This window comes from Symphalangus syndactylus, chromosome 4 (genome assembly GCF_028878055.3).
Source record: "Symphalangus syndactylus isolate Jambi chromosome 4, NHGRI_mSymSyn1-v2.1_pri, whole genome shotgun sequence".
Lineage (NCBI taxonomy): Eukaryota > Metazoa > Chordata > Mammalia > Primates > Hylobatidae > Symphalangus > Symphalangus syndactylus.
In genome coordinates this window covers 145,591,725-145,616,895 of record NC_072426.2, presented here as the reverse complement: position 1 = coordinate 145,616,895, position 25,171 = coordinate 145,591,725, and the positions used below count along the sequence as shown (strand labels likewise).

The 25,171-nt window shown below is 35.8% G+C and overlaps 1 protein-coding gene across 3 annotated transcripts in view; it reads right to left on the bottom strand.

Moving 5' to 3' along the window:
• GALNTL6 (polypeptide N-acetylgalactosaminyltransferase like 6) overlaps nt 1–25,171 on the bottom strand; it is a 1,246,491-nt gene that overhangs the window by 738,962 nt on the left and 482,358 nt on the right. For all 3 annotated transcript variants that reach the window (XM_063638415.1, XM_055276416.2, XM_055276415.2), the window contains one exon: nt 9,900–10,038. In XM_063638415.1, the coding sequence (XP_063494485.1) occupies nt 9,900–10,038 (139 nt within the window). The remainder of the gene's footprint in view (nt 1–9,899; nt 10,039–25,171) is intronic.

Sequence of the window (25,171 nt, the reverse complement as noted above, 5' to 3'; positions counted from 1 at the left end):
TGTTGTTTTCTAATTTCTCTTTATTGATGTCCTCTATTTAATGAAACATTATCATAATACCTTTCTTTGTTTCTTTTATTATGTTTCCTTTAGTTCAGTAGATGTATTGATGATGGCTAGTTTGAAGTCTTTTTCTGTTATATTTAATCTCTGATTTCTCTCACAGACCGTTTTACCTGCCTTTTTATTATTCTGGGGGATCACACTTTACTGTTTCTTTGCATGGCTTATATGTTTTTGTTGGAAACAGGATGTTTCAGATGATATATTTTAGCAACTCTAAGTACTGATTATTCTGCCTCCCACTTGGACTTGTTATTGTTACTTGCTTGTTTATTTTTTTAGTAACTGGCCTGATTAGAGTAGTCCCCAACCCCCAACCCCCACACATCCATGGGGGATATGTTCCACAACCCCTAGTAGATGCCTAAAACTGCAGATAGTACCTAACTCTATATTTATTATTATTTTCCAGTACATACATACCTATGATAAAGTTTAATTTATAAATCCGGCAGAGTAAGAGATTAACAACAATAATAAAATCAAACAATTATAACAATATACTGTAACAAAAATTATGTTAATATGGTCTCACTCTCTCTCCAAATATTTTATTGTACTGTACTCACTTATTTTTTGACTATGATTGACCACAGGTAAATAAAGCCTCAAAAAGTGAAATCACAGATAAAAGAAAACCACTGTATTTTGTTTGAAGTCTGTTTCTTTTCATCACATGGTTAAGTCTCCAGCATTGCTCCTCAGGGGGCTGTGGCTTTGGGTTGCCCACATTCAGCCTGAGATGACAGTGGTTTTCGTAGGGGTTTCTTCCTCTCTTTCCTGACCATATCCTGCTGTTAAACACCACTAATTGCTGGTTGATTGCTTTCTTGTTTTTAACAATGCCCTGGGATATAAATTGTTCTACACACTAATCTGTTCAAATTGTGGCTCATTTGAAGGGTTAGTTTTTGAAGTCTCTCTGATATTTGTTCTGACACCAGGAGGGATCCTCCCAAGTTTCTCATTCTTTATTTCTCTCCTGCAAAATGGCTGGCCTGCAGTGTAGGCTGTAGCTTCCTAAATATACAAACCACCACCATACAATTACTTTTCACCACAATCTCTTTTTCAGAGTGACCTTAGGTTTGAACTTCTCTATGCAATGTTGCAAGGAAGTCAGTTTCTTTGGGAAGATATTTGGTGCTATATGTTTTGTGCCTTGCTTCTCTCTCAGGCAAAATCTCTGAAGCAAAGCTCTGGAGATAAGGGTGGGGACAAGGCCAACATGCCTGGAAAGACACCCTGCTTTAAAAGCTGAGCACTCAGAGAGAGGGGACCAGTAGCTTGAGAACCTCTCTGCTTGCATCACTCATGTGAAATCACCACATCACAAACTAGGCAAAGTACAATAAGGGCCTGAAGTATTCTCAGCATGCTATACCCCACATAGAGCCTCTGTTTTGTGTGTGGTGGCTAAGAGGAAGAAGAGATGCCCACCTCTGTACTATGATTACCCAAGACTTTCTCATAGTTAACAGGAAACAAGGAGCAGGATGAGAGATACTGAAGTCCTGCTCTTCCTAGGTAAATGGCTCTTGGATTCGGAGCGAGGCGAATAGAAAGCCCTGTGTTCTTGGTTGCACCTGTATGAAGTAGTGTCTCTGACTTGCTGAGTTGGGAGGGAAGGATAGAGTGATCTTCTTTCAGATACCACAAATTCCTTTCTTACCAAATTTTCATAAATTGTCTTGAATAGATGTTTCTTCCCTTTCTATTTGCCTTTAGGACCATTTCCAGAGACTTAGATATTTTTAAAGAAATAATTTTCCACAACTTCACCAAGGAGCAAGTCAGGGGAGTACCTTATGCTGACATCCAACCTTTGGATGACTTATTTATAAACTCATCTAAGTGCCTGTCCCTCATATGCTTAATAAATAATTGTCAGATAACTAAAAATGTGCTTCAGGTAAGAGCACATTTGTTATTGAAAAATACTTATCAGGATTTCTAATCTTGATAAAGTACGTTTTAAGATAATGATTTAAAATTTATAGAGACAATTTTTCTTTTATAAAATCAAGTACAATTATCTGTGAATACTTGAGAATGAAATTAATAGTTTTTAAGTGCACATTTAAAATATTCAAATCAAGAATCTTTATAAATGAGATAAATTTATTAAAATTTTAAATTATTTCCTCTGTAGTATGGTAACATGCACATTGATGGTTCAACCAATTCTGTTTAATGATTAAGTTAAAGAGAATATGTGATATATCTACTTTAATTTTTTAATTTGAATGAGCATTAGATTTACAGATTATCCTTTGGCTGCAATCACATTTATTAATGCCACTGTTTGGCATCACAATCTAAGCGCTAGTGATTACTTTAACAATAGTTTAAGATTACATGGCTTGCTGATTTGGAAAGGAAGCTCCAGCATTCTCTTTAAAATGGCAGAATTTTCTTACAGACTCATTCTTTATTATATACAACCTAAAATCTTAAATCACTGTCTGTCATTTCAGTAAACTTCTGTAGGTAGGAGTAAAATGAGGAAGGGGAAAATTTAGAGATACAGTTGCTAGATAAACCTTACAGAGCAATGTATATGATTACATCAAATTTTCAGATTTTTTTCTTTAAAGGTTAAAATTATGAATCTATTTCTCAAACCTATGCTTTTAGTTTTATTTATTTGATCCTTATCATAAGATTACAAAGGCTGTTCTTTGATATTCAACACATGATTTTGAAGCAGCTATAGTTTATTTTTAGATTTCTTTTTTCATGTGCACTATTTTCCCATTGTTATCCTTTTAGACTCCAGTTCCCTTATCCCTGTCCTCATTCAGCCTTTCTTTTTTTGTTGTTTTTTGTTGTTATTGGTTTTTTTTTGGGGGGGGGAAGGAGTTTCGCTCTTGTTGCCCAGGCCAGAGTGCAATGGTGCGATCCTGGCTCACTGCAACCTCCACCTCCTGAGTTCAAGTGATTCTCCTGCCTCAGCCTCCAGAGCAGCTGGGATTATAGGCGCCTGCCACCACACCCAGCTAATTTTTTCTATTTTTAGTAGAGACAGGGTTTCACCATGTTGGCCAGGCTGGTCTCAAACCCCTGACCTCGTGATCCACCCGCCTCAGCCTCCCAAAGTGCTGGGATTACAGGTGTGAGCCATGGTGCCCAGCCTCATTCAGCCTTTCAAAGACCCAGCCTCACGGTCTGTCAGTCACTCCAAAAGGTTAATGTCTGACAAGTCTTAAACTGTTATCTCTCCAAGGAAGATTTTTGTTTCACTAGGGACACACCTCTTAGTTACAGTGATAAACATCTGTCTTTTTCAGGCTTTAGTCAAGAATAAGAGGTATATCTAAATTTTTTATTGTTGTTATTTCATTATGACTTTCTGTAATGACCCTTAGAACTTATGTACTAATGTCTGTATTACTGTGCATACAATTGGTTTTCAAAAAATATTGAAAGATACTCACTTAAATAACAGTTTTGAAAGATGGCTTTTACCTGATTCTAGCTATTCCTTCTTTCAATCTCCTGCTTATCATTTAATTGCTTTATTTTTTAAGTAATATTTAGATGTACCCTAGGCTAGAATAGCATTTGATTTAAAGGATACATTTCCCATCTCTGTCTCTGTGGCAACATTCACACCTAATTGGAGTGCATGAACAGTCATTTTAGTATATTTTGCTTCTGAATTCACTTGTAAACTTGTTGAATGAAGGTACTTAATCAAGTTCACAAGGATATCATAATAAAAATGGAAAAGGCAATCAGCTAGTGCTATTCACTTTTTATGTGGCTTTTGAAATTGAGAAATATAAAAAATTATCCTTGCACATTTTTGGATGGTTAAACTCAAATATGTTTGCCAATGAGGTCTAGGATTACATAGACAAAAGTCAAAACGGATCACATTTTTCTACTATGCATAAAAATAAAATAAAAACTATTTATAGTATATTTACTAAATCTTATCTGAAAGAAATTGAATACATAATTATTCTTTCTAATAAAAAGTCTAATTATGTATTTACAATTAAAATTGTGAAATCAGAATACACCAGGTCTCCTTATATTTTACATCTCCATGATATAACTGGAAAATAAAAAAGGGAATCAGAAAGATCATTATCAGAAGACAAAGAAATAAGTGAATAGATCATGCTATCGCTGATTTGCTAAACCTTGTCCCAATTTTAATAATCTTCGTACATAATGAGGAAGCTGAAGAAACTTGCATCCCCGCTTACGGAAATGGGCACATAAACATTCAAAAACACAATTTGACTTGTTCAGCCTCACGATGCAAGTCATGCAAGGCAATATGTTTAGAATCATTATTCAATATACTTCCAGGGAGGCAGGAGTATTTAGGATATAAGGCACTGAAAAATCAAGAGTTTGCTCAAAAGTCTGTATATATTGAGAAATAGCATATAGTGCTTACTTTGTAAGTACTTCATGTAAGTACTGTGTAAGTATATACTACTTATCACAGGAGGAGACTTCTTTTCTCTACAGATGTTCCCATGTGGCAGGACATTCATTAGACAAACACGCCTGGCCTTTCTCCACCTTTTCAGAGTTTCTTTCCCGGAGAAAGAGATTCCTGGGTTTGGGTTACAAAGCTTACTGTAGTTGGCCAGCTCCTTCTTCGTTTTTTCTGCTTTGGAATCTGCTTGCCTGCAGAGATCAGTCATCTTATTCTGCCATCCATGGCTTAAGTCTGACAATTTTGCTTATGTTATCCAGCAATGTCTGTGACTTGAAGACTGAATGTGCCTCATTCTGGACTTCAGTCTTGAGTATAATACTTGGCCTACATCTAAACCATGCTCACCAATAGAAATGCAACAATAATAAAGAGAATGTTTTCATAGCAAATCATTTCTGGGGCCATCTCTCAAATGGTTCTGAAACTACAGGAAACAGGGCTACATTAGTCTGGTATAACTGCAACCCTACTGAAAACAATCATATAATCCAAGAGGTTGTAAAGATTCTCTTAGACAGAAATAGTTTTAGCTTCATGGCTTTGACAATCAATGGAGTATTGAGTATTGAGACAACACTCTGTGATACCTCATACTCCATTTATTGTCAAAGTCAGGAAGCTAAAACTATTTCTACCTAAGTAATATTAGTGATATAAAAAAGAAATGATAAAAACTCACAATACAAAGTGAGACTATATTAATTTTAAAATATCTCAGCTACTCAGCCACCTTAGAAGTCTATCTCAGGTAACACGTAGGTGCATAAATATTTATCTGTATAAACACATATACTTTTATAACAGCCAAAAAAAATGAAACTCATATCAAAGATGCATTTACCCAAAATTGCTGTGAAGCCTACCTCAACTCTCCTATTAGAATGGTTCTTCTATGTCTTTATCTCAATTATTCCTTTTTTCATAGATATGAATTTTTCTTACCCACATTAATTACACTAATTATGTCATGCTTACGGGGTATTTGTGATAACTTTTGATTAATTTTTCCATATCCAGGGAATAATACTTGCTTAAAAATTCAATTTTATCTTAGCAACAACATATTCATGCATAAATTTATCAGAGCTTCTTTTCTATATAGGCCATTCTTACATAGTTTTCTGCTTCCCTATTTTATATGTATATTTCAAATAGATGTCTTATGTCTCCCACCCTGAACTATAAGTTAAATAAGGTGTTCCATAGCATGCTAAGAATATATGTGACATCTCAGGTAGATGACTAAATACAAAGACAGGGCAAAATCAATACACAAGTGGAGAAAAACTTAAAGTGTGGCAAAATAAAACCAGGCCACCGAGATATCCATTGACTGGACATTTGTCATACAGAAGTGCTCATTGTAAAATTCTTATCAACATTGCATTAAATAAAATATAAAGATAAGATGTTCTACGGAGACATTCAGGCTGATCACAGGCACTATGGATACAGACATGACTTGGCACTAACAGAAGAAGGGAGTGAGTATTTAAAATACATCAAGTATATGCTCAAAAAATATACAAAAATCAACCAGGGCAAGGCACAGTGGTTCATGCCTATAATCCCAGCACTTTGGGAGGCCAAGCCAGGCAGATTGAGGTCAGGAGTTCAAGACTAGCCTGGCCAACATGGAGAAACTCTGTCTCTATTAAAAATACAAAATTAGCCGGGCGTGGTGGCGCATGCCTGTAATCCCAGCTACTTGGGAGGCTGAGGCAGGAGAATCGCTTGAACCCGGGAGGCGGAGGTTGCAGTGAGCCGAGATTGTGCCATTGCATTCCAGCCTGGGCAACAAGAATGAAACTCCATCTCAAAAAAACAAAACAAAACAAAACAAAAAACAAAAAAACAACCCAAAGTGTAGGGCTAGGAGTATATAAAAAAAGATAAAAAATTTGACATACCAAAGCATAGATAGTGTAAGAAGCTGAAACAATTTCTAAGATAGAGATGTTAAGAGCATTTGAAAAAAACTATTTTAAAAATTAAAAACAAAAGTGAAAAGCTTGAAATTTATTTTTTGGATAAAAGTAAGACTGATCAAATTATTGCACACATGCCAATATACTGTCCTTCGTCTATGGCTCCTACTTAAGGAAATCTATTGCTGATTCTGAAATAATAAAGCCAAAAAAAGCAGTTTATTTTTATACTAGTGAACAAATGAATCAGAAAATCTCTTTAAAAAATGCCTATGCAGGCCTGGCGCGGTGTCTCACGCCTGTAATCCCAGCACTTTTGGAGGCTGAGGCAGGCAGATCACTTGAGTTCAGGAGTTTGAGACCAGCCTGGCCAACATGGTGAAACCCCATCTCTACTAAAAATACAAAAAATTTAGCCCGGCTTGGTGGCAGGTGCCTGTAATCTCAGCTACTTGGGAGGCCGAGGCAGGAGAATCGCTTGAACTCAGGAGGCAGAAGTTGCAGTGAGCCAAGATCACGTCATTGCCATCCAGCCTGGGCTACAGAGGGAGACTCCATCTCAAAAAAAAAAAAAAAAAAAAAGAAGTCTATGCATTAGGATTTCTGAAATACATTGTCTTAAATATTCTTCATAGTGTACTAGAATATGCACTACATATCAAAACATATAAAACCATGGTTTTTTTTAACTACATCTGAGAATATGAAAGAGTACAGAGCATTTAAATATACAGGGAGTGACCAATAGTTTATCACATGGCATAAGTCCGATTAGTATGCTTTAGAATAAGATCAAGTTCAGTTAAATCTCAAGATAAGAGTCCCCATATCTTCCATTGCAAAATCCTAGAATAAAGAAAAATAAACTCTTCCCTCCTAGCACTCTGAGACTGTAGTTTCAATTGGCTTACTGAAAAGGAAAAGTTTCTTAGAAGGGTTATGTTTTATTTTAAAAGTCATGCAAAGTTTGCATTCTATTCTACAGAATGTGTCAATATAAAAAAGCCATGGTCCATCACTTTCAGCCTAGTTAAATAGATAATACTGAAATATGTCACAAGTTGATCTTATAATTTCAAAGATCACTTACACAGAGCTGCATACTCTTGTGGTTAAATGTACCTGCCCTGCCTTTGGTGAAGCACAGATGAAGTCAAAAGCATAGTACTTTAAACAGTGGGAACCTGTAAGACACTCTTTGGCTCTCCGTTTCCTGCGGGTGGAGCACTGGCAAAATCAGAGGTGACATCGGACTTCTCTTCCAGCATTGCTAAGAGTCAAATATTGACCTCGACAAGGTGAACCTTATTCCTGGTAGTATCATACTTAACACTTTCTTTTTATCCATTTCAAACCCTCTCAAGATTTTTGTTGCTGTTGTTGTTTTCGTTTTTTCTTTCTTTTTTTCTTACTACATGACCACTTGTCCTATTAAATATCCAGCCTTAGTAACTAAGTTGGAATATTATCACAGATTATATTTTGGCCATATTTATATTTTTCTTCCATAACATTTATAATAATGCTTTCTTCATATTGTAAATTCAGTAACCCTAATAAAAATTTCAGATTTTTTTTTATATCTTTCCATTTTTTTTTCCATTATTACATAAGATCTTTTCTTAAAAGATGGTGTTCACACTAAAAATAGTTTTTGAGACGAATGGGAATAACTGCCTTCTTTTGACTTCAGTGATTTTCTGCACCATTTCTAAACTTGTCATTATTTCCGCTTGAATACACATTAAGAAAGTGACATTAGAAGTGTTGGGGTGGGGGCCAGGTATGGTGGCTCAGCCTGTAATCCCAGCACTTTGGGAGGCTGAGGTGGGTGGATCACGAGGTCAGGAGATTGAGACCATCCTGGCTAACAGGTGAAATCCCGTCTCTATTAAAAATACAAAAAATTAGCCAGGCGTGGTGGTGGGCGCCTGTAGTCCGAGGTACTCGGGAGGCTGAGGCAGGAGAATGACGTGAACCCAGGAGGCGGAGCTTGCAGTGAGCCAAGATCAAGCCACTGCACTCCAGCCTGGGCAACAGTGGGAGACTCCGTCTAAAACAAAAAAGAAGTGTGGGGGTGGGGGGGAACTGGATAGATAAAAATTATTCTCTTAGCATATTTATTAGCCAACAATGCAACTTAATGCATCTTTGATGATGTGTAATTAGGTATTAAAATTTTTTGTAACTAGAAATGTTATTGGTCAGTGAGAATTACTGTAGATAATTTCAGGTAACCTGGGGATAATTGGGCTGGCTAAAAGGCCTGAGTCAATATATAAAGCACTCAATTTAGGAAAAAAATGATTGTTCTTCATATTAGTCCTCTGTTTAGCTATATTGGGAAATGCAACTTCATATAAAACATGAGGAGAAAAACAGTAATTATTTCATAATTTTAAATAAATTTCTAAAGATACAAAATGGCAACTAGAAAATAGTCCTTCAAACCATAATGTACTGATATTTTTTCTAAAGGGTCAATTATCTTTGCATAAAGTTAAGGAGTTTTATTCGCTTTAAATTACTGGTTTAATTTAGATTTCTAATTCTTATTTTAATTAGTTGCCCCGATTTTTTTCCCTTGATTTTCTCTCTCTCACACCAGGGTTTCCACAGGGAAGTTTTTGGGTTGTTGTGGGTGGAAGGATAGCTATATTAGTACAGTTAGATAGATTTATCAGATACATGTGCCACCACTACATTCCAAATTCTTATCACATTCCATGTTCTCAGTATACTTTGGTGGTGTTTATGCTAATAGGAAAATAATAACATATTAAAATGAAAAGTACAATAAGTGATGTTAGAGGTAGATGGGGGTGGATAGAGAAAAGATGGATTTGGGGTAAGTATATATAGTACTATCATTTCAACTATAATATGCAGTTACAGTTCAATACAAACTCAATGCACTGTTAATAGACAAGCCACAAGAAGTTCATAAAGTGACAAGAAATTGAACCAGCAATCATTACTTATCACTTTTGGATTACAGATGCATTCATTTAGGGTATTCTTTATGAAAATGCAACAACCATGGCACTAAATCTCTCTGGGGTGAGAATGAAGTTCATAGAAGACATGCACATGTAGACAGTTCTGGTAGCTCTAATAACCAGCAAAAAACATTTGCTTTGTAATTTACATGATCAAAAGTTAAAAGTATGGATATTGTCTTAAAATATTTCATGTTAATGAGTTAACACAGTCAACAAAAATGTGTATTGAATTTTTAGAGATTCAGTATTGTTTTGAAATTTTAATGGTTACTCCAACTTAGATCAAGTATATTTAAGATGATACAATATGAGTTTTTATAAAAATTATTAGGATAAAATATTAGGTCACATATCTCACGGTGATACACATTTAAAAAAACAATCAAAGAACAAAACAAACAAACCAAAAAAACCCACCCTGATCACTGATGTGCTGATACTCACTTAGCATGACGAATATCTGGCAGAGACCTCTCTAGAGCAATATTGTTGCTGACGAAAATATTAAAACCATTTTCCCTGTAAGCTGAGTCATCATGGTCCTCTTCAGTAAGGGGGTAAGGTTTCCCATGTTCACCTTTCCCTAGCAGGAGAAAACAAAATGAGATTATCATCTCTATAAAAGCCATTTTATCTTCTAGAACAGATACGAAGACTGGAATGTGTATCATCACCTATTGCTGTGCTCTGCAGAAGGAGCTAGTACTAAGATTTTATTATATTAATTGCCTTTAAGTAAATGAAATATACTCAATATAAAAAGCAAACTACACAGAAGTAGAAAGTGTAATCTCACATGGCAGACAGAACCACTGCCTAGATTTTTAGTGTATGTTTATTAATACTTGTATGCAGATTTTAATACACATACTGATTTGTAATTTGACTTTTTCCAGAATAATTGTATACTTTTTATTTACTTCCAATAGTTGATGTTATTTGATTGTATTCCAATTTACACCATTCCACTGAAAATATACTATTATTTCTAATTTTCCCATTACAAACAATGAACAACTTTGCTTTTCACAGTTATGCGTTTTTGAAGGGGAAGCATAAATTCCTAGAAATGGAATTACTGAGATAATCTTTAAAGTACGTACAACAGTTTTGACACATCCTGAGACACCTGTAAATTTTCAGCTTCATCAGTAAAATATATATTCCTCATATTTTAATTTGACATTTCTTGATTACTATGAATTAATAATTTCTTATATCTTTATCATTTGTATTTCCTTCATTGTGAAATAAATGATTGTTCAAGAATTTTTAAAAACAGTTTTTGTTTTTTACATACTATATTTATTATATTTTTGTTAATTACATATGTTGCAAATATTTTATTTTATTACATCTAATTATTTTTTCCATCCAGATGATTTTTTTCTTTTATAATTTCTCATTTTATATTTTATATATTTACAAAAAGGCCTTCCCTAGTCCAATATCATTTTTAGTATCTATTTAAAAACTCAGAGTTTTACTAACATTCTGTTTTTATTTTATCTATTAAAATTTTTGAAACATCTGGAATATGTTTTGGTGTGAGAAGTGAGATAAATATAATTTTTATTTTTTCCAAAGCAAATGTTCAGGCAGTTATAGAAATACTATTTATTGAGGCTGGTCATAGTGGCTCAGGTCTATAATCCCAGCACTTTAGGAGGCCAAGGCAGGCTGATCACCTGAGGCCAGGAGTTTGAGACCAGCCTGGCCAACCTGGCGAAATGCCGTCTCTACTAAAAATACAAAAATTAGCCAGGTGTGGTGGCACACACCTGCAATCTCAGCTACTGGGGAGGCTGAGGAATGAAAATCGCTTCAACCCAGAAAGCAGAGGTTGCAGTAAGCCAAGATTGGGCCACTGCATTCCAGCATGGGTAACAGAACAAGACCCTGTCATATTAAAAAAAAAAAAATTATTGAGTAATTTGCTTTTTTCTTCCCTGCTTTAAAAGGCTACGTACAAACTTTGTACACTCGCTCATGCATATTTAAACATTATCATGGCATTTCACGGTTATGCCAATGCTTGCATTGGAAACATCATTAGTAACCCCTTTTAATATATGCAAAGCCATTTCTTACTGTATTCTTTTTCCAACTAATAACATGTTTATTTTTCTGTGTGAACGGTTTAATAAACTGGCCTTTCTGGATTTTGTTTTTTAGATTACATTAGATTTTCTGGTTCATCCTTATATAATTGATATTTTTATATATATCAGCTATTTTTCAAGTGTTCTGCCTTTGGACCTCAGTGGCGTTTTATACAATTTTCATTCTTTTAGTCCTATGCAATTTTTGGTAAATTTTTGTGGACGTATTTTATCTTCATTGTATTGTTTGTAGTATCCTTTCTTTCATTACATTTTTCTAAATAGCACACACTAAAGTTATTTATTTTTATACTTCTTATTCAGTCACCAAACTGAACTATTCTTTAAATAATTTTTAAAAACTAGTGTTTTACAGATACACAATGTTTATTTCAAATAATAATATTTTTGCCTCCTCTTTCTTCATAACTCATGATTTCTTATCTAATTATATAGTTAACAATAAATACTTATTAACAGGCATTTACTCTGGTATTGACTTTAATACAATTGCTGTTCAGTATTACAGATTTAAGCTGAGTAATTAATATGTATTTCTGTGTGTATGTGTTTAAGTGTCTAATAATATGTATTTATAACTCATCATTTAAGAAAGAATATTTCTAGTACCCTTTAAAACAAGGTCTTTATTCATTAATATGATTTTAAAAAACACTTTTTAAAAATCTTTAGAGATTTTTATATTTTTCACTTTAGTAACCTTGATTTACAAACATGTTATTCATTTTGTTTTACTAGAATTCAAGGTTTTGTTAGAAAATTTGGTTTCCATATCAGTGATTCCTCAAAAAAAAAGCATCTTTCTTTTCTTAGTTTCTTACTACTACTGCCCTTAAATTCAATAGCCCTGACAGCCAAGATCAAATGGCTGGGGATTGATACGAAATTATATTCTCAAAAAGCAGACTGAAAACCTCTCCAATCAAAGGAAAAGAAACAAAAATATTTAAATGACATTTGGCCTCAAAAAACCAAAACCAAAAACAAAAAACAAAACTTCATCTTCTTTGCTTCCCTGTTTGATTTCTTAGGAGAAAATGTCATTTATTACTTTTCAACATAAATGGAAAATAAATCAGTGAGAAATTTCATGTATATAGCAGCTAGTTATTGAGCATCCATGATATACAAAGTATTGTGTTAAATTACTTCATATAAATTTTTAACCCAACACAGTTACGCCTTGAAATAAACATTGTGCTACCTAAGTTACATATAAGTAAATAAAAGAGAGACTAATGTTCACTAGCACTTCCATAGTTAGAAATTAGCCATATAACATGGGGAAATGTTTAAACGACATAAATCTTTCTTCCATTAATGACAAAATTTGCTATAAGGTCTCTTGGACTTATGTAGTCTCTGGTTTTAACTAGATCGATGTCATTCCATAAATCCTATTTAAGAAGAAAATTTTATGCCAGGTGCAAGTCAATAAATGTGATACACCACATACACAGAATTAAAAACAAAAATCATATGATTATCTCAATAGATACAGAAAAAGCATCTGACAAAATCCAGCGTCCCTTTATGATGAAAACCCTCAGTAAAATTGCATAGAAGGGACATACCTCAAGGTAATAAAAGCCATTTATGACAAACCCACAGGCAACATTATATTGAATGGGGCAGGAGGGAGTTCACAGCATTCACCTGAGAACTGGAACAAAACAAGGATGCCCACTTTCACCACTTCTTTTCAACATAGTCCTGGAAGTCCTAGCCAGGGCAATCAGACAAGAGAAAGAAATAACGGGCATCCAAATTGGTAAAAAGGAAGTCAAACTGTCATGGTTCACCAATGATATAATCATGTACCGTGAAAACCCTAAAGACTCATCCAAAAAGCTCCTAGTTTACTAGTTTACTAGTTTACCAGTAAAAATTCATTTTTACTGGTAAATGAATTCAGTAAAGTTTCAGTATACAAAATTGATGAATACAAATCAGTAACACTGCTATGTATCAACGGTGACTAAGCTGAGAATCAAATCAACAACTTAACCACTGTTACAAGAGCCGTAAAAAAAAAAAAAAAAAAAAAAAAAATTAAAACACATCCCATGCTCATGGATGGGTAGAATCAATATTGTGAAAATGACCATACTATCAAAAGCAATCTATACATTTAATGCAATTCCAATCAAAATGCTATCATAATTCTTCACAGAACTAGAAAAAGCAATCCTAAAATTCATATGGAACTAAAAAAGATCCCACATAACCAAAGCATGACTAAGAAAAAAGAACAAATCTGGAGGCATCACATTACCTGACTTCAAATTATACTACAAGGCTATAGTTATCAAAACAACATGGTATTGGTATAAAAACAGGCATGTACACCACTGGAACAGATTAGGGAGCCCAGAAATAAAGGCAAATACTTATAGCCAACTGATTTTTGACAAAGCAAACAAAAACACAAAGTGGAGAAAGGACATCCTATTCAACAAAGTGTGCTGGAATAATTGGCAAGCCACATACAGAAGATCAAAACTGGATCCTCATCTCTCAATTTATACAAAAATCAACTCAAGATGGATCAAAAACTTAAATCTTAGACCTAAAATCATAAAAATTCTAGAAGATAAAATCAGAAAAACCCTTCTAGACGTTGGCTTAGGCAAAAACATCATGACCAAGAACCCCAAAGCAAATGCAAGAAAAACAAAGATAAATACATGGGACTTAATTAAACTCAAAAGTTTCTGTGCAGCGAAAGATATAATCAGCAGACTAAACAAACAACCAACAGAGTGGGAAAACATCTTCACAAACTATGTGTCTGACAAAGGACTAACATCCAGTATCAAACATATGAAAAAGTGCTCAACATCACTAATTATGAAGGAAATCCAAATTAAAACCATAATGTGATACCATCTTACTCCTGTGAGAATGGCCACAATTTAAAAATCAAAAAATAGTGGATGTTGGTGTGGATGTGATTAAAGAGGAACACTTTTGCACTGCTGGTGGCAATGTAAACTAGTACAATCACTATGGAAAACAGTATGGAAATTTTTTAAAGAACTAAAAGTAAAACTACCATTTGATTCACAAGCCTGCTACTGGGTATCTACTCAGAAGGAAAGAAGTCATCGTAAAAAAAAGACACTTTATGCATGTTTATAACAGCACAATTCGCAATTGCAAAAATATGGAACCAGCCTAAATGCTCATTAACCAATGAGTGTATAAAGAAAATGTGGCATATACATACCATGGAATACTACTCAGCCAAAAAAAGGAATGAAACAATGGCATTTGTAGCAACCTGGATGGAGCTGTAGACCATCATTTTAAGTGAAGTAACTCAGGAATGGAAAACTAAACATCATATGTTCTCACTTGTAAGTGGGAGCTATGATACGAGGATACAAAGGCATAAAAATAATATTATGGACTCTGGGCACTCAGGGATAAAGCTACCAGAGTAAAGGGTAAAAGACTACACATTGAGTTCAGTGGACACTGCTTAGGTGATGGGTACACCCAAATCTCAGAAGTCACCACTAAAAAATTTATCCATGTAAACACCACCTGTTTTCCCAAAACTATGGAAATAATAAAAAAAGAAAATTGTACTATAAAGTAGCCTTTCTTTTCTTCAACATATTTTTATTTTCATTTATTTATTTATTTATTTATTTATTTATTTATTTATTCATTTGAGATGGAATCTCGCTCTGTCACCCAGGCTGGAGTGCAGTGGCGCGATCTCAGCTTACTGCCAGCTCCACCTCCCAAGTTCAAGCAATTCTCCTGCCTCAGCCTCCCGAGTAGCTGGGATTACAGGCACCTGCCACCATGCCTAGCTAATTTTTGTATTTTTAGTAGAGACAAGGTTTCACCATGTGAGTCAGGTTGGTCTCGAACTTCTGGCCTCAGGTTACTTTCTCAGCTTGGCCTCTCAAAGTGCTGAGATTACAGGCATGAGCCACCGCGCCCAGCCAACATATTTTTATTTTCAAATTCATATGCCCTAAGTAAAATGTATACATCCACCCGAAGCTTCTTTTAAAAAATGTTTTTACAGATATTTTTAGTGCTGAGCCTTTAGATTCAGTCACTTCTAAGACTACAAAATAAAAATTTAAAGCTACACATTCATTAGAACATCTGTCAATTAAAGGGAAATTTATTTTATTTGTACATCAATTTGGTGTTCAGAGTGATGAATCTCATGAGATAAAGCTTTTTAAATGAATGAATGATTCCCTAAAGGTATAAAACAAAACTTGTGAGTCACCAATTATGGCATACTAGACATTCCTTCTTTGCAGTTGTGAGAATAGGATTTAAAATGGTATATTTTATATACAAAGCCAGCAGTTTTTACTGCAAATTCCATCAATTCATCTTAAGTTCTAATAGGTAGAGCCTCATGGTCTATATTGTCTCATACAGTTTTACATCGCTTTTGCAAACAACAAAATAAAATAAAGCAGAAGACTCTTAAAAAAAAAATAGTATGTTTGAATATTTATGATAATATTCAGAGGTTTTAACAGTAGTTATTTCTCTATTGCTACACCTATTTCAACACTAAAATTTATAATATAATTTACTATTATCAAATGTAAAATCAATAGAGCATCTTTCTTTAAATATGAGAATTAGTGTACCATCTGCTATGTTCAAATTAGTATGAAAGGTATGTGAGATGTTTTAAATAATCAAAATATACAAATTAAATATTATATTTAAATGTATAAGTATTAAGCAGAAAAATTGCTGTCTTACAAATATGTCCTTGATACTATGTATACTTAAGGCAGATAGTAGATACTTAACATGAAATTTATGTTAATTTTCTCATTGTCTACCTGGCATTTTTCCCCCCGGCTAAATGACATTTTATTTAGCATGGCAGTCTTGTACATTGGCATGCCTACCAATTTTTGATACGTTTATTGATTGTCTACTATATGCACCACTGGGTAGGGATATTGAAAATATGGATAGTATAACCCCAGGCCTGAAATAGCTAGAAATATTCTATAATTGAAAAGATATAGGGAAAACTTATAAACCAGCAATTGTGATATGGTAACGTATTTGTGGAATTGAATGAACTAAACAATAAGACCTAGAAGAGTTTCAAAATTATGGCAAACTAATGAACTTTGTATAAACTAGAAACTGCAACTAGAAAAAGTGAGATTTCAGCTCAAATTGGAAGAAGAGTAGAGAATTAAAACAGTTTTTGTGTTAAATATGGGGCTAGGGAGACTTTACATAAGAAGAAATGGGGGTGAATGAATTTGTACAGACAGGACTTTTGAAAATCCTGTTTGGAATATAATAAATCTATCTAAATAGAGATCTCATAAGACGGAATAGTGAGAGATAAAGTAGGTTTATGTGTCAGGGGGGAAAAAAAACCCTGCTAGTGATACTTTAAAGTATTTTAAGTATTTCTTACAAGTAACTAGAATACAAGAAAAACATAAATCAGTGTTTTTACACTTTTTCTGAGGAATATTGAGCAATAAGCAGTTGAAACACTCAAGAATTTTTATAGTCAGACCTCTGCTCAAATATGATTTTTTGGAGAGAGTTTTCATAATTAACACAAACCAGCATACTCAGGACATTAGGACCTATTTCCCAAATTTGCTTTTTTTTTCCCATATACTACTTACTATTCTACATTTATGTTTTCACCTGTTAACCAACTAATGTTCCCATTGGGATGTATGCTCCGCAGAAGCAGGAACTTTTTGATCTTCATCGTAATGTCTCCAGCAGCAATAAGAGTGACTGCCACATAACAGGTACACCACATATATTTTATGAGTGCCATATGAATATGAGGTGCTAAGAATTTGGGCTTATTACTCAGGGGAAATGAAGAAAGATAGTCATGTATTTATTCAAAAGCACATATTAAGCACCTACTCTATGACAAGGTCTGGGGATGAAATATGAACACCACAGTTATTAACTTTGATATCAAGTTTGAGAGAAAAAAACCCAGAATATTGTGATTTAAAACATATTTTAATAATCTAGGAGCACTGAGAGCTGGGAATGTGTCTTTATGTCTTTGGGTGAGAAATCATTAGCATAGTGATTTGTTCCCCTGTGAAATGAATGGAGAAATAAATCAATGCACTTTGTACTATGAGGCAGACAAAGGATTTATCACAATGAGATGGGACCCATAAACAGACAGTAACTACTGTTTCATTCTTGGGCAGGGGCAGGGGAGTGAGGGCGGTTTGGAAATGGGGAGATGTAAGTCAAAAGATATAAAACAGCATATATGTAAGATAAACAAGTTTAGAGCTCTAGTGTACATAAGGATTAAGCTAATAAAATGGTATTGTATTAGGGAATTTTGTTAAACAAGTAGATTTTATCTGCTGTTGTCACACAAACAAAAGTAACTGAGATAATATATATGTTAATCTGCTTTACTATAGTAATAATTTTACAATCTATGTGTATTCCATAACATTATATTGTGAGCCTTAAATATACACAATACAATTTATTTTTTTTAAAGGCAACAGGTAGGCAGGCAGAAAACAAGTGTCACAGACATGATACTGAGAGGTGAGTGCATATAGGGAGATTAGGAATCCCAACCAGGGTGTGGTATGGCAAGAGTGTGGTTTTTATAAGGTGCAGTACTAAGAGACATAACCAGAAAGGTAGTAAATTGTTGGGGTTACCTTATTCTGGAAGTAGTACATCTTAATTTGAGTGAAGTATAGTAAGTTAATAATCCATACTGACATCTCTAGGGTAATGCTGGGTGCTGTGGCTCACGTCTGTAATCCCAGCACTTTGGGAGGCTGAGACAGGTGGATCACAAGGTCAGGAGTTCAAGACCAGCCTGGCCAAGATGGTGAAACCCCATCTCTACTAAAACTACAAAAATTAGCTGAGCACAGTGGCAGGCGCCTGTAATTCCAGTTACTTGGGAGGCTGAGGCAGGAGAATCGCTTGAACCTGGGTGGCAGAGGTTGTAGAGAGCCAAAATTGCACCACTGCACTCCAGCCTGGGTGACAGAGTGAAACTCCATCTCAAAAAAATAAAAATAAATTTAAAAAAATTTAAAAAGTAGCACAAGAATATTTAATATAAAACCTAACAATGAAGAGAAATGAAGTAATAAAAATCCTGTCTATGTAACAAAAAAGCAGAAAAAGGATGAATCAAGGATTACATAACAAATGAGACATATAGAAAACAAACAGCCAAACTTAAATGAATAGATTCCTTCTTAAAAAAAAAAGTTACGAAGATTAACAAGAAGAAATTTAATATTAAAATAGTCCTATATCTATTTTTAAAAGTTGAAAACTCCAGGCCCAGGTGAACACTCTGGTGAATTATTCTGACATTAAAGTAAGAAATAGTAATATTCTTATACAAATTTTTTAGAAAACAGAGGAATTTATTTTTATTTTCTTGCCAGCATGGATCTGATATCAAAGCCAGGTAAGAGCATTGTGAGAAAGGAATGCCACAGATTTATGTCTCTCATGAGGATAGGTGGAGAAATCCTTAAAAAATATTAGCAAGGAGGGGTGGAACCAAGATGGTCTAATAGAACAGCTCCAGTCTACAGCTCCCAGGGTGAGCGAAGCAGAAGACAAATGATTTCTGCATTTCCAATTGAGGTACTGGGTGTATCTCACTGGGGACTGTCGGACAGTGGGGGCAGGACAGTGGGTGCAGTGCACCGAGCCTGAGCCAAAGCAGGGCGAGGCATTGCCTCACCCGGGAAACGCAAGGGGTCAGGGAATTCCCTTTCCTGGCCAAGGAAAGGGATGACAGACGGCATCTGGAAAATTGGGTCACTACCACTCTAATACTGCACTTTTCCGACGGTCTTAGCAAACAGCACACCAGGAGATTATATCCCATGCCTGGCTCGAAGGGTCCTATGCCCACAGAGCCTCGCTCACTGCTAGCACAGCAGTCTGAGATCAAACTGCAAGGCAGCAGCGAGGCTGGGGGAGGGGCGCCCACCATTGTCAAGGCTTGAGTAGGTAAACAAAGTGGCCGGGAATCTTGAACTACGTGGAGCCCACCGCAGCTCAAGGAGGCCGGGCTGCCTCAGTAGACTCCACCTCTGGGGGCAGGGCATAGCCAAACAAAAGGCAGCACAAACCTCTGCAGACTTAAATGTCCCTGTCTGACAGCTTTGAAGAGAGTAGTGGTTCTCCCAGCAATGCAGCTGGAGATCTGAGAATGGACAGACTGCCTCCTCAAGTGGGTCCCTGACGCCTGAGTAGCCTAACTGGGAGGCACCCCCAAGTAGGGGCAGACTGACACCTCAAATGGCCAGGTAGTCCTCTGAGACAAAACTTCCAGAGGAACGATCAGGCAGCAACATTTGCTGTTCACCAATATCTGCTGTTCTGCAGCCTCCGCTGCTGATACCCAGGCAAACGGTCTACAGTGGACCTCCAGCAAACTCCAACAGACCTACAGCTGAGGGTCCTGACTGTCAGAAGGAAAACTAACAAACAGAAAGGACATCCACACCAAAAACCCATCTGTACGTCAACATCATCAAAGACCAAAGGTAGATAAAACCACAAGGATGGGGAAAAAAAGAGCAGAAAAACTGAAAATTCTAAAAATCAGAGCGCCTCTCCTCCTCCAAAGGAACACAGCTCCTCACCAGCAACAGAACAAAGCTGGACAGACAATGACTTTGACTAGTTGAGAGAAGAAGCCTTCAGATGATCAAACTACTCCAAGCTAAAGGTGGAAGTTTGAACCCATGGCAAAGAAGTTAAAAACCTTGAAAAAAGATTAGACGAATAGCTAACTAGAATAACCAATGCAGAGAAGTCCTTAAAGGACCTGATGGAGCACGAGAACTACGTGACGAATGCACAAGCCTCAGTAGCCGATTCGATCAACTGGAAGAAAGGGTATCAGTGATGGAAGATCAAATGAATGAAATGAAGCAAGAAGAGAAGTTTTAGAGAAAAAAGAATAAAAAGAAACGAACAAAGCCTCCAAGAAATATGGGACTAGGTGAAAAGACCAAATCTACGTCTGATTGGTGTACCTGAAAGTGACAGGGAGAATGGAACCAAGTTGGAAAACACTCTGCAAGATATTATCCAGGAGAACTTCCCCAATCTAGCAAGGCAGGCCAACATTCAGATTCAGGAAATACAGAGAATGACACAAAGATACTCCTCGAGAAGAGCAACTCCAAGACACATAATTGTCAGATTCACCAAAGTTGAAATGAAGGAAAAAATGTTAAGGGCGGCCAGAGAGAAAGGTCGGGTTACCCACAAAGGGAAGCCCATCAGACTAACAGCTGATCTCTCGGCAGAAACTCTACAAGCCAGAAGAGAGTGGGGGCCAATATTCAACATTCTTAAAGAAAAGAATTTTCAACCCAGAATTTCATATCCAGCCAAACTAAGCTTCATAAGTGAAGGAGAAATAAAAGCCTTTACAGACAAGTAAATGCTGAGACATTTTGTCACTACCAGGCATGCCCTACAAGAGCTCCTGAAGGAAGCACTAAACATGGAAAGAAACAACCGGTACCAGCCCCTGCAAAAACATGCCAAATTGTAAAGACCATCGAGGCTAGGAAGAAACTGCATCAACTAATGAGCAAAATAACCAGCTAACATCATAAAGACAGGATCAAATTCACACATAACAATATTAACCTTAAATGTAAATGGGCTAAATGCTCCAATTAAAAGACACAGACTGGCAAATTGGATAAAGAGTCAAGACCCATCACTGTGCTGTATTCAGGAAACCCATCTCATGTGCAGAGACACAAATAGGCTCAAAATAAAAGGATGAAGGAAGATCTACCAAGCAAATGGAAAACAAAAAAAGGCAGCGGTTGCAATCCTAGTCTCTGATAAAACAGACTTTAAACCAACAAAGATCAAAAGAGACAAAGAAGACCATTACATAATGGTAAAGGGATCAATGCAACAAGAAGAGCTAACTATCCTAAATATATATGCACCCAATACAGGAGCACCCAGATTCATAAAGCAAGTTCTTAGAGACCTACAAAGAGACTTAGACTCCCACACAATAATAATGGGAGACTTTAACACCCCACTGTCAACATTAGACAGATCAACAAGATAGAAAGTTAACAAGGATACCCAGGAATTGAACTCAGCTCTGCACCAAGTGGACCTAATAGACATCTACAGAACTCTCCACCCCAAATCATCAGAATATACATTCTGCTCAACACCATACCATGCCTATTCCAAAATTGACCACATAGTTGGAAGTAAAGCACTCCTCAATAAATGTAAAAAAACAGAAATTATAACAAACTGCCTCTCAGACCACAGTGCAACCAAAGTAGAACTCAGGATTAAGAAACTCACTCAAAACCACACAACTACATGGAAACTGAACCACCTGCTCCTGAATGACTACTGGGTACATAATGAAATGAAGGCAGAAATAAAGATGTTCTTTGAAACCAATGAGAACAAAGACACAACATACCAGAATCTCTGGGACACATTCAAAGCAGTGTGTAGAGGGAAATTTATAGCATAAATGCCCACAAGAGAAAGCAGGAAAGATCTAAAATTGACACCCTAACATCACAATTAAAAGAACTAGCGAAGCAAGAGCAAACACATTCAAAAGCTAGTAGAAGGCAAGAAATAACTAAGATCAGAGCAGAACTGAAGGAGATAGAGACACAAAAAAATCTTAAAAAATCAATGAATCCAGGGGCTGGTTTTCTGAAAAGATCAACAAAATTGATAGACCGCTAGGAAGACTAATAAAGAAGAAAAGAGAGAATAATCAAATAGACACAATAAAAAATGATAAAGGGGATATCACCACTGATCCCACAGAAATACAAACTACCATCAGAAAATACTATAAACAACTCTACGCAAATAAACTAGAAAATCTAGAAGAAATGGATAAATTCCTCGACACATACACTCTCACAAGACTAAACCAGGAAGAAGTTAAATCTCTGAATAGATCACTAACAGGTTCTGAAATTGAGGCAATAATTAATAGCTCACCAGCCAAAAAAAGTCCAGGACCAGACGGATTCACAGCGTATTCTACCAGAGATACAAGGAGGAGCTGGTACCATTCCTTCTGAAACTATTCAATCAATAGAAAAAGAGGGAATCCTCCCTCACTCATTTTATGAGGCCAGCATCATCCTGATACCAAAGCCTGGCAGAGACACAACCAAAAAAGAGAATTTTAGACCAATATCCCTGATGAACATCGATGCAAAAATCCTCAACAAAATACTGGCAAACCAAATGCAGCATCACATCAAAAAGCTTATATGGCATGATCAAGTGGGCTTCATCCCTGGGATGCAAGGCTGGTTCAACATATGCAAATCAATAAATGTAATCCAGCCTATAAACAGAACCAATGACAAAAAACACACGATTATCTTAATAGATGCAGAAAAGGCCTTTGACAAAATGCAACAGCCCTTCATGCTAAACCTCTCAATAAATTAGGTATTGATGGGACGTATCTCAAAATAATATGAGCTATTTATGACAAACCCACAGCAAATATCATACTGAATGGGCAAAAACTGGAAGCATTCCCTTTGAATACTGGCACAAGACAGGGATGCCCTGTCTCACCACTCCTATTCAACATAGTGCTGGAAGTTCTGGCCAGGGCAATAAGGCAGGAGAAGGAAATAAAGGGTATTCAATTAGGAAAAGAGGAAGTCAAATTCTCTCTGTTTGTAGATGACATGATTGTGTATCTAGAAAACCCCATCATCTCAGCCCAAAACCTCCTTAAGCTGATGAGCGACATCAGAAAAGTCTCAGGATACAAAATCAATGTGCAAAAATCACAAGCATTCTTATACACCAATAACAGACAAACAGAGCCAAATCATGAGTGAACTCCCATTCACAATTGCTTCAAAGGGAATAAAATACCTACGAATCCAATTTACAAGGGATGTGAAGGACCTCTTCAAGGAGAACTACAAACCACTGCTCAATGAACTAAAAGAGGATACAAACAAATGGAAGAACATTCCATGCTCATGGGTAGGAAGAATCAATATTGTGAAAATGGCCATACTGCCCAAGGTAATTTATAAATTCAATGCCATCCCCATCAAGCTACCAATGACTTTCTTCACAGAATTGGAAAAAACTACTTTAAAGTTCATATGGAACCAAAAAAAAGCCCGCATTGTCAAGACAATCCTAAGCCAAAAGAACAGAGCTGGAGGCATCACGCTACCTGACTTCAAACTATACTATAAGGCTACAGTAACCAAAACAGCATGGTACTGGTACCAAAACAGAGATATAGACAAATGGAACAGAACAGAGCCCTCAGAAATAATACCACACATCTACAACCATCTGATCTTTGACAAACCTGACGAAAACAAGAAATGGGGAAAGGATTCCCTATTTAATAAATGGTGCTGGGAAAACTGGCTAGCCATTTGTAGAAAGCTGATACTGGATCCCTTCCACCTTTTACAAAAATTAATTCAAGATGGATTAAAGACTTACATGTTAGACCTAAAACCATTACAATCCTACAAGAAAACCTAGGCCATACCATTCAGGACATAGGCGTGGCAAGGACTTCATGTCTAAAACACCAAAAGCAATGGCAACAAAAGCCAAAATTGACAAATGGGATCTAATTAAACTAAAGAGCTTCTGCACAGCAAAAGAAACTACCATCAGAGTGAACAGGCAACCTACACAATAGCAAAGAGTTGGAACCAACCCAAATGTCCAACAACGATAGACTGGATTAAGAAAATGTGGCACATATACACCATGGAATACTATGCAGCCATAAAAAATGACGAGTTCATGTCCTTTGTAGGGACATGGATGAAACTGGAAACCATCATTCTCAGTAAACTATCACAAGGACAAAAAACCAAACACTGCATGTTCTCACTCATAGGTGGGAATTGATCAATGAGAACTCATGGACACAGGAAGGGGAACATCACACTCTGGGGACTGTTGTGGGGTGGGGGGAGGGGGGAGGGACAGCATTAGGAGATATACCTAATGTTAAATGATGAGTTAATGGATGCAGCACACCAACATGGCACATGTATATATATGTAACAAACCTGCTCGTTGTGCACATGTACCCTAAAACTTAAAGTATAATAAAAAAATTAGCAAATTTAATCTACCAATATTTTAAAATATAATATATCATGACCAATAGAGATTTATTCCAAAAATACAATGTTGGCTTAACATTCAATATCAATAAATACATAATTCACCACAGTAACAGAATAGAAGATAGGTCTTAATGTTATCTCAATATAGGCAAAATATTCATTGGAATAAAAGTTGATACACATTCTTAATGAAAGTTTTCAGAAACCTAGGAATAGAAGGGAATTTTCATGAATCAGACAAAGGGTATCCACTATGAAAATACAGCAAATGTCACACATCATTGATGAAATAGTGAACACTTTCCCCCTGAGGTTAGAAACATAATAATGTCAAGCATCAATACTTCTATTCAATTGGACCCCATCGATACTATCTGTTGATACTGTCAAGTGATATAAGGCAAGAAAAAATAAAAGC